At 41.8% G+C, this 17,216-nt stretch overlaps 1 protein-coding gene across 18 annotated transcripts in view; it reads right to left on the reverse strand.

Annotated features, from left to right (window-relative positions):
* The window catches only part of KIF16B (kinesin family member 16B), a 295,534-nt gene that overhangs the window by 78,965 nt on the left and 199,353 nt on the right, over positions 1-17,216 (reverse strand). For 13 of the 18 annotated variants that reach the window (XM_008995790.4, XM_003732816.5, XM_035298401.3 and 10 more), the window contains one exon: positions 6,645-6,767. The exons of the other annotated variants lie outside the window; for them this stretch is intronic. In XM_008995790.4, coding sequence (XP_008994038.1) covers positions 6,645-6,767 — 123 coding nt within the window. The remainder of the gene's footprint in view (positions 1-6,644; positions 6,768-17,216) is intronic. 18 annotated transcript variants of the gene reach the window in all.

Below are 17,216 nucleotides of genomic sequence, written 5' to 3' on the forward strand. Positions count from 1 at the left end.
TGTCTGGTCTCCCAAATACTGACAGTTCATGCAAAATTTAAAAAATCTGTTCGGGCCAATAAAACCCCACATCCTCCACCACCAGTCTGCACCTGCTGCTTCGGGTTAATACTGCTCCATGACTTTGTCAGTCCCTGGCCCCACAGTGCCTGCCACGTGGTTCTTCAGTTGTAAAAGCAAGATCCAATTTGAACTGCTGCCCTGCAGTTTTGCAATTTACCATGTCTCGCTTCAGGGTCTTTTAGGTTCAGGGAGGACCCAGCAGATGAGATCTCTTGGCCCTAAGTGTCTAAGGCCAGAGTGACTGAAATTAGAAGGGGAAGCTCAGTGAAAGGAGAATGGCTGCCACTGACGGGGGTACTTGATAATTATTCGCAGATGGTCTGCAAGTTCTCCCTGGAACACTTCCGTGAGGTTATACATCCTCATCATCATTCATTACTCGTGTTTTCTCTGCTTCTCCCTCCTTCTCAGGCCACCAACCAGGAGTCAGAGCAGAATGAGACAAGAGAAGACTGTTACTATGGTACCTAAACAAAACCCAGACAATTAAAATCAGGAAATCTTTTGTCCTAGATATCATGTGTGTGACCTAAGCTGGCTGTGTGTAGTCCTGCATTTCTTGGGTCTCCCAAGTAGACCAAAGTAATGCTGGTCAATAGGGCTGATGCCCTGTAACCATGTGAGAAAAGGCAGGTACCTGGGAGTGTAGCTGGAATGCAGAAGGCTCCTTAGAGGAGACAATGGGACATGTGCTTCTCTAAGCAAGGGGCTGGAGAGTCCCCAGGCAGCCAAGACAATGTCCAGAGGATGCGCAGGAAACATAGAGGTCTACCTCTCTCTTAGAGAAAGCCAAGACACAACAGATGTTCCCTGCAGGTACTGAACTCAGCCCAGAGCCAGGTCATGGGTGTGCTGGAGCACTGGAGGGTGGTGCTGAGAAGGTGGGAGGGAAGGCAGGGAGGAAGGGAGACGGGAGGCTTTGGCACGCTTGGACCCGGACACAATCAAGAAGCTCCACTTGCCCCCACTCTTCTGCATGACTAAGAGCCACCAGTCACATCACGAGGATGAGCAAGGGGCAGAATGGCTCATCAGTGACTGACTCTATCAGTGTGGATGAAGCATGAGGAGCTGGGTGGGGGCGGAGGGAGGTTTACAAAGGACAAATGGTCACTCGGTCATCACCAAAGCTCCAGATATGCTGTGCCTAACGAGAGCACCTGTGGCCAGGCTACCATGCATCATGCTGCTGGGTGATCTGCTGGGTGACTGGTACCAGTCAGGCATGGGGTGGGCACTGGGGAGGTCTGTGTCACACAAGACTGACAAGGGCCCTGGGAACTTGCATCCACAGGGGAAGACCAGCAAACAACAATGACTGAAAGCAACATGACTGTGAGCTGTGAGCTTGGCTGTGAAAGAAGGGAGTCACCCTGGTGATAGGATGGAGAACAGGACAGCGGGCACTACTGCAGATGACCACTCAGAAAAAAGATGAGACAACAAACTCTCCTGCAGATTACTTCCAGATTTTACAAGAATAGAAACTCTTGGGAAACAGAATATTAAAATATAAGCATACCAATATTGGCTTATTTCTTTATGTTACCGTGTTGATATGTAAGTTAAAATGCAAGGGATTTCAGACAATGCTGGAAACACCAGCTTATTTCTATGATATGAGTGTCAGAGTCTCTGCTTATCTTAACCATCAGTTTCTTAGGCCCGTGTTTTGTGCTATGCTGAAATGTGATTTCAAAATTAAATTTTACCCACTCTGGTCCTAACTAACTGAAAATGGCAAGCATAATGCAGCGTAATGGATGCCACGTGTCAGTGACTGAGAGGCATGTGAAGCGGGGTTATAAGATGACTGCTGTCATCCAGTTAGTGGCATTACTTGCGGCAGGTGCAGCTGAGCACAGGCACAAATTTTACAGCTTCATTCTGCTGACCAGCAGGTGACACACAGCAATTTTCAGCCCAGAATGTGCTGTTCTCAGAGAGAAGCCAGACTGGCACTGCTTCAGTTTCCCCACCCCATCTCTGTCTGCCACCAGTCAGCAGGACATGCATCTGTGGACAGTCCCAGACGGATGTGCTACTAGGACCCGCTGGAAGGTATAGCTTCAAGGGTAACAGGAACTGGTAACTCTGATCCAGGGGTTCCTGGGAGGCATAAAACAAAGTGGGGAGAGGGGCAATATGAAGACGATAACCTTCTGTATCATCAGGTAAGAACATTAAAACACCAACAGAAGAGAAATGAATACACACATTGTGAAAAATCCACACAATGGGATGCTATTAATAAAAAGAAACAAATGACTGTTACACTCAGCTACATGGGCAGATCTCCAAAACACCACATTCAATGAATGCAGCCAGACACAGAAGATAAATGCCGTCTGATCTCCATGGTGGTGTCAGAACAGACACGACTAATCAGTAGGCGCAGAGGGCAGATCAGTGCTTGCCTTGGTGCTGGAACATGGGCACTGACTGCAAAGGGGCACCAGGAACTTCTGGAGTGCCTGCAAAGTTCCAAATCCTGACTGGGGGCTAGTTACTGGGTGTATACATAAATCAACGCTCATCCAACTACACTTAAAATGTGTGCTTGCATTGTATGTAAATTATGCCTCAACAGAGTTGATTTAAAAAAACTAAATGAGACCAAACAACAAAAACCTGTCTACTTATATATCCTCACAGCTTTGTCTTAAAAGAGTTGTTTTTAATTCCCCCAAATAAAGCAGGTATAGAAGACAGTCCGTTTGAATTAAATATATTTTAGTTTAATGAAAAGCTCTATTATTCTCATTTTAAAGATCAGTGGTGGAAACCTCCTCAGGACACAGTAGGGGACAGAAGATGGGCATCTGGGAACCCCCGCTGACTTCCTGCCCCACCTCGAAATCGCGAGCCATGTGTCCTCCCTGGAACAGTCCCTGAACAGGCTCCTGACTACTTCACGTGGCAATGGGCAGGCCAAATTGGAGCTCCCAAACTGGGGATTAAAATGAAAATGGCCAGGAAGAAGGAATGATTTCAATGACTGATGAGTCCTACCTTAAAAAGGTGGGCAGAAAATGGCAGGAAGCAAAGCAGGTGAGGAGGGCAAAGGGAAGATGAGGAAGGAGAGCCTGGGCAGCCACACCCCGGTGAGCTGTCTCCGTCCTGGGGCCCCTCAGGCCTCACACCACGTGGGCCCTGGCGTGGCCACACAAATCAGTTGGGACCCTAAATAAGCTGGCAGTAACACCAGAAGCTATACAGCGAACAGGGACCTTACACCAGCGGGTGTCAGCCTCTGCCCTACTGGTCACAGAGGGCATAGCATCTCACTGCGTGCACTCAGGATCATCATGGGAGATGATGAAAAACCAAAACTGATTTTTTTTTTGAGACGGCGTTTTGCTCTTGTCATCCAGGCTGGAGTACAATGGCACGATCTTGACTGACTGCAACCTCTGCTTCCTGAGTTCACGCGATTCTCCTGCCTGTCTCTGGAGTAGCTGGGATTACAGGTGCCTGCCACCACGCCTGGCTAATTTTTTGTATTTTTAGTAGAGATGGGGTTTCACCATGTTGGCCAGGCTGGTCTTGAACTCCTGACCTCAGGTGATCCACCTGCCTTGGCCTCCCAAAGTGCTGACAAAAACGGATTTTTTAAAAGAGATGCAGCAAAGATTTTTCTAAATTATAAAGTGCAATAATATAAAATATCTATGTATGTACATAATGTTAAAATTGTCTTCAAAAAAAGCTTAGAACAAAAGAGAATAGTCTCTGTTAAAAATCATACTTTTTACCTTAGCCTTCTTAAAAAGCCATTGGTTCACCAAGTGAAGAATTTAGCAGTAGCCAAAATATTACCACACATTATCATAAGCATGACTATTTGTCTAGAAAACAGGCTCTATGCATGAAATGTCCAAATGACTGACAGAAAAGGTCAGCAATCTAAATTTTAAATTCCAAATGCTGAGGGCGAGCAAGTAACCAAAAAGAGAAAAAATCCCAACAAGATCCAAAACTCTCATAAAAACGTAAACGTACATCAAAAGTCATTAAGAGGACCTCACAGTAAAATCTCACTCATTCCCTTTTTATTTTTATTGCTTTTTAATTACGAACGCTTATCCAACACTTAGTAGGTGGCAGGAACTGTTTCAAGCACTTTATATATACAAACGCATCCACTCCTCACACCAACCCAGTGGGGTGGGTTTTATGATTCCCATGTTACAGATGAGGCACAGTGAGGCTGTGACTTGTTGAGGTGGCCTGGAGATGGTCAGGATAGGAGGGTTGCAGGGCTGTGCTATTTAACAGCTACGTCTCTGCCTGCAGCAAGGCCGTTTCTGCTGTTTTGTTCGGGGAAGGCCTGGTATATTCACATCATGTCTGTTTCTCATCCTACCCCATGACAGGGTATCCACATGAGGTGGAGGGTTTCCACACACCTACCTGTAAAGGCATCAGGAGGCCCTGCCTACATGGAGAACTAGACATTCCCCGGTTGCTGCTAACACATTCCTGGTGCTCACAATCACAGCACCTAGGACGAGCGGGGAAAGGAAGCAGAACAATGACACTCTTCCGAACTTGCTTTGACAGATGCAAAGAAAGAGCTCTGTGGATGTGGGTTTTATGCATCTTGAAGTGATCGCCTAGGTTCCATAAGGCCTCATATAATTTTCTGTATTTGGTTTCTCTAACGTGCATGGACGGCAGCATCTTCACAATTTTGGCCAAATCTGCACACCTGACTATTATTTGCTTGTCATTTTTATTTAAATCAATGCAGTTTTAAAAAAATTATCTTCTTTATCTGAGTTCTATACATAAAATTGATTTGACAGTTACATTTTATTAACACATTTATCTGTTAAAGTACAATAAATCCATGTACCAACTAAAATCATTGCATGTCCTTCACTGCTGAGTTCTATGTGCTGGAGAATTCTAATTCTGAGCTAATGGAAGCAGTCTTCACTGTGAGCTTGGCTGTGAAACATGGACATAGTACAAACACAACTTCAGAAATTATTTTTATATTTAAGTATAATCGCATATGTGCACAAATGGAATTCTACACACACACACACACACACACACACACACACACACACACACACACAGGCACACACAATTTAGAATGATTGAGAACAAATGAAAAATAAATTGACCAGGAATTAGATATTAGGTCAAGGGCAGTGGGAAGCAGTGGATCAAGGACATAGCGTGACATTTAAATAAGAACCCACGTAATCTGATCAGTAAAGAATAACAGCAACAACACACAGGCATCATGCTTTCTCAATAGAAACCTCAAATAGATCAACTGATGCCGTGTTTGTTTTTTCTTTTCTAAAGGAAAACTTAGTATATAGAAATAAAATCCTAAAAATCTGATTAGCTAGAAAAGAACATATTTACATTATTCCTCAGAAGGCTAGAAAGGAAGCAACATCTGATGGGAGGGATTCTCCAGAGCCCAGGGCTGCCCTGAGATGCATCAGGGGTGGGACAGGCATGGGGAGGGCTGGCTTCAGGCTCCTTCTTCCCTCCCTACTCCCTGCCTACCCAGCAGCTCCAGGCTTCCCTGCCTTTTACTGTGTCCTTCCACATAAGACATTCTTTGAACAAAGGGGTTTCTCAGATAAGACAAAATGTGGAGCCCACTGGTACTGTCCAATTTCCTCATTGTACCAATGGGGAAACTGAGGCTCAGATGACTTGGGGCCACTCTGCAAACTGCAGTGGGGTCAGAGTCTGTGGAACTCAACATCCAGATTCATGGTCTGGTGTTTATCTGAACAAAACCACCTACAACCTCCAAGAACAGCCTTATGCATGCATACACTGGTGATCCTAGTGGACTTCATTACGTCAGCACCCTTACTGATCCTTGAAAACAAAGCAGTGTGATGTATCATCACTTCCCTGAGGAGAGGATGGCAGCCAGCAACATTCAATAAAGTGTTACGAGTCAATGAAAGCAAAGTAGCAAATAGATGAAGTCATGATTCCGAAAACCATGATGTCACAAAACAGGCACATCTCTTCCTGAAAAGTTGTACAAATCAAGTAACACCTGAAACAAATGAGGAAGGCTTCCTAATGAATAATAGAAACAATGGAAATAGCAGTAGTGATAGCACCAATTAGCTACGATTTACACAGCCACAGGGTGCAGCTTTCTATGCACTGATATCCTTGTGACATAGACATTATTCATCTCATTTTCATCAATAAGAAAAACTAAGAGTAAGTCCATGGGGAGGGTGACCAACTATCCTGGTTTGCTCAGGACTGTGGGGTTTCCCAAGGTGTGAAACTTTAAGGGCAGATGTCAGGCAAGCCCTGGGCACCTGGATGGTTGTTCTTCCTACCTGCAGGGCGTGGGTCACAGGAATTGCATTTCTGTCTGACTTACCAACACCTTTTATGAGGTAACTTCTTTCCATGTGTTACAGTCGAGAGTTTTACAGACTGGTTTAAAGAAGGGTGTGCCCCAATATTTCATAAACAAGACATTCACATGCAGCTTCATCCCCTTTTGAAATTAAAGACAGAGAAAGCACTGCATAGTCTCCAACTTCCATTCTCCAGATAGTAAAGAAGACACTCACCTTGACCTCAAACTCAAAGTGTGCATCCTTTCCTTGCCCGCAGAGGACGTAGCGTGGGATGCTAATTTTAATTGGGTCCTTCAGGTCATCTGGATTTGCGCCCAAAGAGCGAGAAACCATCCGCTATCAAAGGCACATCAGATAGGGAGAACAAAGAGAAACCAGAATCACTCCACTGCAAATACCCAGCTTGGGTAGGAGGCAGAAAACGTGTTTCAAGCAGAGAAAAGAGCATCAAACCAGTAGGGCTTATTTAGAAAACTGATGGTTTCCTTTGAAAGAGAAAGGCTAAGCCTCTCTTGTAACAAAAAGACCATTACTTTAGGTATACCATTCCAAGGAGTTAGGGCAAAGCACTATGAAGTGTTGTTTGGCTTTGAAGTTCCTTCCAATTTTTAAGAACAAGGGAAAACAGGGACTGATTACATTATCCTGACTTTAAAAAAAAATCAGTGTAAACCAGATTGCCTTCTGAAAAGTCTTGACCATCTGACAAACTTTTTTCTTCACACACTATCAGACAGCTATACTTATGAAGCTGCAAAAGCTGGAGATTTTATTCAAATTCACTTCATTTTTAACTTTTAGGCACTTTTATAAGCCCGCGCAGCGTGGAAAGCTCTTTAAACCACAATTAAAACAAATCCCAAGTATTTTCTTTAGGCCCCATTTGATTAATCAACTTGGCTCTGACAAATGTTTATGGCCCGGGAAGTGGCGGACTAGTGAGGTCTGAGGAAGAGGCATCATGAAAAGAATGAATCTCTCAAATGAGTTCTCTTATGTGTAAATCAGAAGAAACCTCTGAACAAGCCTTATTGTTTGCACTAAGCTGGGGCTTTAGAAAACATGTGTTTGAAGTAGTAGCAGTAATAAAATAATTAGAATCATAATTATAGTTAGCATTTATTGGATACTCATTATATGCCAAGAACTACATTAACCAGTTTACATGAATTGACTCATTCAATCCTCATAACCCACCCATGAGGTATTAACTATTATTAACCCTATTTATCAGATGAGAGGCCCAAGATTGTGGGCTAAGCTCACTTGAGGGAGGTACCGAGTAGAGCCAAGATTTAAACTCAGGCCAATCTAGGGCCCACTTTCATCACCACTACTCTAGACTGCAATCATGACATTTTACAATAATTACATCCATCTGAGACACATTGCGCTAATGAGCACTTCACACATACACAGATTTTAAGAGGCTGAGAATTCCATGATTATGCAACGGAACCCACTTACGTGACTATAAAGAAAACGGGGGCAATAAGCTCCCTTTCTCCCAAGCAGAGAGGGTTCTCGGCCAGCTGTCCCAACTTAGTTAGCTGTGTGCATGAAAGCTGGGACTTCCGGAGGACACAAGGACATATAATTTGTTTCAGATTGCTGCTTTCAATCTAGCTGTGTGTGCATTTTGGCATGATACGAACTTTCCAAAGCCTGTTAGAGCATCTTAATTTTTCACTGCATGGCTGGTCATCCAAAGCAAGAATAATTAATTGTTTATCATAATGGTACCCTGGTTTAGCTGTCCCTGATGTCAAAAACCATCAAGAAATTCTTAAAAAGGGGATTCCTTACTATGTGCCTTGCTAAAGGCTTTTCAATTCACTAACAGTCCATTTCCAAGTTACTTTAAATGTAGACATCTCATGAAATATGTAGTATGTTTATCCATTTAAAGGTGAAAAGGCAAAGAAGTAAACTAGTGGTTTTACTTATAAGACATGCAATGTTAAGAACTGTCTTTGACCTACACGTGCCACAACTGAGCCACCAAGTTCTTACTCTGCTGCCTAAGCCCTAATCCTTTCTATATTATGCTTAATAGGACATGCTTCAAGTAGGAATATCATCTCTTTTCCAGATCTGACATGATCGCTCATGGAATCGATCTGTTGTTGCTGCTGCTGCACTGTGTGTGTGTGTGTGTGTGTGTGTGTGTGTGTGTGTTGCGAGTTGGGGATTAGAAGGCATACCGCAGCTACCGGCAGCCTCATCAGAGGGGAATGCCACCGCAGGGACATTAAACAACTAGCAATGGATAATACCTGTTGAGAAGGGAAGATCCACTGGCTGTACCTGAGGAGGAACCTGGACCCACCTTACCAGTTAGAACAAAAGGTCAACACCACAGCTAATTTTACCAAGTACTGTCTCTAAGTAGCTATGGGCCCTGTCCTCAGAGGTGAGAAAGAGGAAAGGCAAGAGGGAGGGCAATTAACCTTTTTTCCTTCAATCAACAAGGAACAGTAAATGGTAAAACATTCTTAAACATTGCATGACCTTGTTGAGGGATCATCATTAGAGTTCCTTTGAAACTCTCCGGACTTCTGTCACTTGAGGCACACAGCAGTCACACACACATCTGCGAAGGAGACGATGTGCGTTGCCCAGGGAGACCTCCATTTATACTTGGACCCTTTAGGATCACGTAAACGATCAGGTTTTCAAAGAAGAGTGGGTGACAATATCCACAAGCATGACACACTCTAACTTTATCTGCTTCCCTGAAGTAGTCGCAGAAAATGGACATGGGATTCCAGGTGATGTTCACTTCAAGATTCAGAAAGAAGGAAGGAGAAGGTGTGGAATCCGATCCTACTTCTGAAACTTGGTCTCGGGATGATGGTCCCTCATCCTCTCTGCACCTCAGTTCCCCTCTAGAAATGGGCATGATAGTTATCTGATTCCAAGTACATGGCAGGGTCCCAACTAGAAACACAACGGTGCCCCACCCTGTGGTAGGAACTAAGGTCTGAGGCAGACTCTGATAAGCGAACTGGTAATTACAGCAGGATTAGAAAGCTGTGCTGGGGGAAGGGAGTGAGAACAACTATGAATATGTACCTCATCATCCAAATGTCGGGAATTTTACTGAGGAAGAACTGTGGTCAAAATTGCCTATGCATATTGTGTCAGCTAAGCAATGGAGACTTTCTAAATGCCTTTTCTTTTCGGCACCCCTAAGATATATAATCAAACACAGCTATTTTACTGGGTACCACCTATGGGCCACACGGAGGGCCAGGCCTAAGGATTACAATATAACTTTATTATAAAGTATTTGTAATTTCTAAGACCTTTAGTTGTTCTCAACTGCACATGTTTGGAACAAACATTTGGTGTTTCTACTCTAGATGGATTAGATTCTAAAGGTGGATTTGTGATCTTAACTTTCTCTTTTCATAAGTCAGTGTTTAAAATGAGGTAAGACTGTAACTGATGGTCTGGTTATTTTAGACTGCTGATATGGTTTGGATATTTGTCCCCACCAAATCTTGTGAGGAGTTGTAATATTTCCAGTGTTGGAGGTGGGGCCCACGGAAGGTGTTTGGGTCACAGGGGTGGATCCCTTATGGTTTGGTGCTGTCTTTGCCACAGTGAGTGAGTGCTCATGAGATATGGTCATTTAACTGTGTCTGGCACCTCCCTCCCACTCTTTCTTTTGCTCCTGCTCCCACCATGTGAGACATCTGCTTCCCCATCACCTTCCACTATGATTGCAATCTTCCTGAAGCCTCCCAAGAATCAGATGCCAGTGCTATACTTTCTACACCGCCTGAGAACCCCAAGCCAATTAAACTTCTTTTCTTATAATTACCCAGTCTTGGATATTTATAGCAATGCAAGAACGGACGAACACAACTGGAGAGTTCTCTGTTTCTAAGAATGTACCAGGGTGAAACCAATCCCTAATAAAAGGAAAGCTGCTTGAGGCTCAGGCTCATAGATTCTTTACCCAAAAAAAAAAAAAAATCCCTGCCTTTGACAATTTCACTGGGTAATTGATTTGAGTAGGGACCAGGTGTTTGAGAATGAGTAGAACTTACAATATTTATGTAGCTCAATCTAAGGCAGCATTTGACACACTAGCAACTGCCTGGACCAATAAACGGCCCTTGGCTGGAAACAAGGGCTCCTGTCCCAGATAGAACCAGACAGTGAAGCGAAACAGGATCCTTTGCAAAGAAGAAAGATATTTCTCTCTTCATTACATAGAGTACTGGGGACCAGAAATACTGCCAGAATCCCCACTATCATCCTTGACTAGAGTTTAATTCAATCTTACTGATTTTATATGAACTAAAAATTAATGAGTGTACAGAAATGAACAGCTACAGAAATGAATAACTAAAATATAAGGTGGGGATCTGAGCAAATGCATAAATAAATTTAAAAATAAAAATGTGTTCCCATTTTTATTTTTAAATGGTGTGATCTGTAAACATTATTTTATAAAGTCACTTTGATGAAAAAACGTGGAATTCTCAGGATACAGTGTAAAAAATTCTTGACATTCTCCTAAACTATGTTTATACTGGACAGGAAGTAAAGCTAACATAAATGTCTCTTAAATTTATTTTTAATTTGAAAGTGGTTGTATTTGGAGTATCTTAAGTTTTATACTAGACATGTAATTGTGTGCTGTATCACATTATATTCCATTATTTATGGAAGCTTTCATATTTCGATGGCATTATTTATTTTGGAATCTATCAGTTTCCCAATATGCGGCAAAAAAGATTCTTAGACTCTGAAGGGGAAGCTGATGACATGTAGCAGGAGGTGTTCGAACATTTCTCTACAAGCAGAACTGGCGTGGATGACTACATAAGCAGTATAAGCAATTTTAAATGTGCCATGGAGTGGTTCCATTTAGAAATAAAAAGGCCAGAAAAGTAGATAATTGGTAACTAGAATTACATATCTGTACAGAAGAAATATCATCTTTAAAAGTTAAATACAAAAAAATATTTTTTTCTGATAGCTTTGAATGAAATAATGCTCTGTGTCTACAAATATGCTACATTCCCACTCTTGGTGAAACACTGTAGTCCAGTCCTTAGCTGAAAGAAATAGGTAGAACATAAGGTACATTGTAAATACTCAGGTCAGAGTCTTCTTTTACTACTCAGGATATTTCCTTCAAAAGGAACAAACTGAGGAAATGAACAGGAAGAGGCACTAATATCCACTCAGATCACTGTGGGCTCTCAGAGAAACATGAAATGGTCCAAATCTTCAGGGAGTCATCAACAGTTGCCCCTAAACGTTCTAATTATGTACCAGATGGTCAAATTCAGTATACACTGATCATGATGAGGTCAGGCCTAAGGACTGTCATCTAATCTCCAGGAGCCCATATCCAAGCTTTGCTTCTGAAATACAGGCAAACCTGGCTTTTTATTAGATTTAACAAAATTACTAATTCTCCTGGACCTCTTCCAATCACAGCACATATTTCTAATCCTTCCTTTTCTCAACCACACATACCATACTGATAGTTCTAATTAGAGCTATTGTGCCTCAAGTACCTACAGGCTACAACAATTTGAAAATGGAGTTTTGGGGAAAAAGATGATGAAGATTTGTTATAGCCTCAAACATGAGCCTTGTTGTAAGAAACAGGGAACAAAGATAACATGCATGAACAAGCACAAATGATAGATACAGTAAATAGCCTGGCAGGTTCCTATCCATTTCCAGTAGAGAAGCCTGCCTTTGCTATGAGGGGATCTTGTCTTAATTAACACTACACTATCATGAAGGCTTGGCAAATCCAAGTGAATTGGATTTTGCCAAGATGTGGCCATATATGCTACAGGTACATCCTGTCCATCCCTGTGAAGGACGGGACTTAACAACAGCCTGGTGTGGAGAAACAGTGCAAACCTTATCTCATTTCTAAAGTAAGTTCAGAAGACTCACATCAGGAAACAAAAATACAAGTTTTGACATATATCCTGAAGGATAAGTTACCCACAAAGCGGCACACTGTTGGACATTGGTACTTGAAGAATACCTTAAGTTTCGTGGCCTTTGGGAAAATCTAAAGGGTTTAGTTGACAGTTCCAATCCATGATTCTTACCAGAATCAATTATTTCTTCTACATAGATCAGTGCTGAAAAACATTGTTTCAAGGTTTAGAAATACTGACATACTGGATGAATGTTTCAACTCGAAACTACAAAAAATGTTACTATTTTTCTCTAGATCACCAAAGATCATTATCTTAAGTGGCTATCATCTCTGAAAAATGTATCAATAAATGACTGATTTTAAAAAGATTAAACATGGGGTCTAGTATGCCTAGCTGATAATGCAGCAACAACTGCTAAGTGGCTCTTATTATTAAGCACGAATACAGACAGTTTAGGACTCTCAGGGAAAAGCGGATGTTCTCCCTTCCATTATAATTGTACAGTCATTGATTAACATGAAAAGTACCACTGATATTCTCTCACTGATTTTTGGCTAAGCCCTAGCTTTGGTTCAAACCACGCTGAATGCTAAGGCCCAGGAGAAAATAAAGGGCAGGCATGGAAGGGGTAATTCAGTTTATCAGTTTTCCGTGGAACACGCTTAGTTCACTTCCAGCTAAGGAAGCAAAACTAAACATACAAACATATGTGCATCATATTCACGCTATGACTGTGTCTTAACTTTCTTTTACGGAGCTAAAAATGCAGAGCACAAAGAGAAGAAATAAGATCCATGCAAGAAAATAAAAGGAATTAAAAAGAAACTTGTAAGGCAATCCTTGAAAATGACTCATACAGAGAGAAATAATTATTAATGTCTAGAAGTCCAAGAAAACAAATTTATAAGTCAGTTAAGAATCAACTTAGCAGGTCGGGCACAGTGGTTCACACCTGTAATCCCAGCACTTTGGGAGGCTGAGGCGGGTGGATCAGGTGAGGTCAGGTGTTTGAGACCAATATGGCCAACATGGTGAAACCCTGTCTTTACTAAAAATACAAAAATTAGCTGGGCATTGTGGAGGCGCCTGTAATCCCAGCTACTGGAGAGTAGTAGCTGAACCTAGGAGGCAGAGGTTTCAGTGAGCCAAGATTGTGCCACTGCATTCCAGCCTGGGCAACAGAGTGAGACTCTGTCTCAAAAAAATAGAAAAGTATCAACTTAGCGATACTTGTAAATACATATTTCTAGCATAGTCATTCCTATAAAGCATCAATTAAAAATTTGACCAATGTCAAGAATAACAGTGACTACAAAATGGCTTTGGCATCGTGGACAAATACATATATTCTAGAGTAGAAAAGTCTAGATTTAAGTCCCAATTCTCAACCTAGTAATCCTTTCTGACTCAAAACTTCCAAATCTGAAATGAAGTTCAATGTGAATTCCGGTACTGCAGCAGGATCACCATAAGTATCAAAAGAAACAAAACATGAGCAAGACATTCTACAAATTATAAACCACAATATAAATAGTAATTGGGATTGCTGTCATCCTTATAACCTACTTCACCTTAAGCAACAAAAGATTTTAACCAGATATTAAAAGGCAGGAGGAGTGACTTAGAATCTCTTTCCTTCTCATGAACTGGTTTATTGAATTCCATTCCTCATAAAGAAGGTGTGAGACTACAACAGTGCATCCTTAACAAGAGATTTGACGGTGGTAGTTTGGAAAATCTATGTGTAAGAAACAGTGGAGAGACGGAAGGGTGCTGGAGGTAAAGGAGAAAAATCAGAGGAGGCAGATGTATGAGAAGTGTCTTCTCTGAAGGGTTGTGTATAATGCAGATTGCAAAATACACTTGTTTTATTCTGCAACAGACTCTGCAGATGGAGATGACAATAAGGGAGATTATGAAAGAATGGTGTAACAGTAACAACAGTTCCACATGAATAAACTGCTTCAGAGGTAGAAAGCAATCAGCCCACCCATGGAGGTACTCAGACTGAACTGGGTAACTTAAAAAGTCCGCAGTGGCTCATGCCTGTAATCCTACCACTTTGGGAGGCCGAGGTGGGTGCGTCACCTGAGGTTAGGAGTTCAAGACCAGCCTGGCCATCATGGTGAAACCCCATCTTTAAAAAAATAATAATAATAAATTAAAAAAAAAAGTCCTAGGATACACTCTTCCCAGTACTTGAATGTTTCCATTAGGGAGAAGTCCTACAAATTTTATCTGAGTCTTATCTTTCATAGAGCTTTGGGAACCTTGACATAATACTTCCATGGAAAATTAATTACTGGTTCCAATTCCTCTCTCCCTGTTGTAGTAGCAAATACCCAGAGTCTCACCACGGCCTGAATGGATGGAAGGTACTTCCTTGACCTCTGATTTTGGGCTTGGTTGTGTGACTTGTGTTGGCCAATGAGATGTTAGCAGACACAGGCAAAGGCTCACAGGACTGTCCTTCTGTGCTTCTGACATCAGCACGATGGCTACTACCCCTTCTGAATAGATCCCAGAATGACATGTGTGGAGCAGACCGACCCTGGTTGAGCTACAGATGACCTGCAGCCTACAGTACAGTCACTCCAATCTACTTGCAAAGCAGCAGCATTAAATAACAGCGTTTTAAAATATGCCACTGAAATGTAGGGGGCTGTTCGTTATTTGGCAATAGCAGACTGATACAACATCTGTCACAGTAGATATTCTAAGGAATGTGGCAGAGTTGCCTAAGCTACAAACTGGAAATTGTGTAACTAAATTAACAAAACGACCTCATTAGCAACTGGTCTATCCAATAAGCTGGTCGATCATCAAAGAAGCATTAATAAAAGTGGCTCTATTCTATTTATCATACAAAGCTTTAAATCATCTGAAATGTAAGCAAACATTTCTGTAATTACTACTGCTGGAAGGCTTAAGTACTCTCTTCCAAAGGGATGCATGCACATTTTTAAAGTAATGAGAACAGGGAGACACACTGTTTTGAAATGTTTTTCAACAAAGGCTAAATAAATTCATCCTGCCAACCACAAGTCTGTAAAACAGGTAGCTGTGTGCAAAGTGGATTTTAATCAAATTCAGATGAAATCACTATTTCAAAAGTATTCAAAGAGCTATTGTCTAGAATGCATTAAGAAGTCCCACAATGTAAATGTTTATGCCTATATTATAACAATGCAGAATGCCACATAACCAAGAATGTATGCATCTAGTTTTTTCTGAGTCAGTAACTCATTACAGCCGAGATGTCGTTACAGTAGGTTGAATACTCAGACTCTCATAGCTGCTCCACTCTAGGGGTGCCATGGGCTTAGAACTCCTGAAGAAGCGGGCAGAGGGGGCTGCTAGAATTGAAGCCACAGAAGAGGGAGCTGCTAGGATTGCAGCCACAGTAGATGGCTGCACCAACAATACTCCATTGGCTTCCATGGGCAACACGACAACCTTAATGCTTATTTCACAGAGAGTAAATCAAACTGTCACACCCAGGAACTATATTTTATCTCAAGGTACAAAGCATGCTTAGGTGAGAGAAGTGACATGCAGAATCTGAATGCTGCAGGCTGCTTCTGCTACATGGTATGATCTGAACATGATTCTCCTTGTGGCCTTCTTAGATCATAAAGCAGACTGCAGAAATTATAAGGAGTGATTCGATTTTTATGAAATGCTCATATCTGCTGCATGTTCCATCTCTGAGAAATCCTAAAGACTATGATTTACAACATGGTGGAATTACACTTCTACAGCTGTGCGAATAAGCACATCTATCTAATATTGAACACTCTTCGTTAAAACTCTGTACTGTTTATTTATCACTCCCTTCTTCCTGACCATGGCATCCCTCTGCTGGCATCTTAAAGTCTATTCCTCTGCTCCTCATAATCATTAACTGTCTTTCTTTCTTTTTTTAATTTGGATAAGACTATTGCAGTATAATTCTGTTTTCCTTATCAAGAAAATATGAGAAAATACTGAGTGGAACAATTACAAAAAAGAAAAGCAAAATATATTAGTTTTAAAAAGTAAAAAATTAAATTAAGAGAAATAGTGTGGATAAGATATTAAAAGATTATCTCGGTACATTTTAGGAGTATTTTTTTCATTATGGAAGATGATCTACCAACCAAGATAATGACAAATTAGTGACTCATTTTAATGACGTCCAAATCAAAGAGCTAAAAGCCTTCGGGTATAAGGAGTAAGGCATTAGGTATGGGAGTAAGTGACAAAACCATACTCCACCTAAAAACTTGAGAATCCAATTGCCTCAAAAAAACAAAACGCCTCCACTGGTCAGAAGCACGCAAGGCAGCAGCCACCAGTCTGTGGATGGTAACACATTCTCCAGTTCCCTGTCTTCTCCTGTTCATGTCTGCAACGCTAGGTAGAGGAAAGCAGGTGGGAATGTGGAGCCAGTGTAGGTAGCTTGTCATTCCCTCCGATAGGGGAAGGAAGGAAGATGGGCACTTCCTGGCCAAAGGAAGATGGTAAGTTTCTGTGTGTGTTAAGCTTTAACACCATCTCTGTCATTGATTAGGAACAGAAATGAAGAAGGTGCTACAACATTTATGTTGTACTTATTCAAAGATTTAACCAGAATAGAAAATTCCCCTTCCATGCCAGGGTTAAAATGAACAGCTTAACAGAATCACTGACTCACTCAACTGTGTCCAACATCCACTGAGAGCTACCGCGGGATAAGGATGGTTTGGCTGAGAGTGGAAGGAGAGTGGACAGAGCAAGACAGAAGCACTTCTCCTTCCCCTTCCATCTGAGAACTCTGGATTTAGATGAACACACACCTGAGAGGGGAGAACAGTGGCAGAGCAACTAGGGTCAG

This window comes from Callithrix jacchus, chromosome 5 (assembly GCF_049354715.1).
Source record: "Callithrix jacchus isolate 240 chromosome 5, calJac240_pri, whole genome shotgun sequence".
Lineage (NCBI taxonomy): Eukaryota > Metazoa > Chordata > Mammalia > Primates > Cebidae > Callithrix > Callithrix jacchus.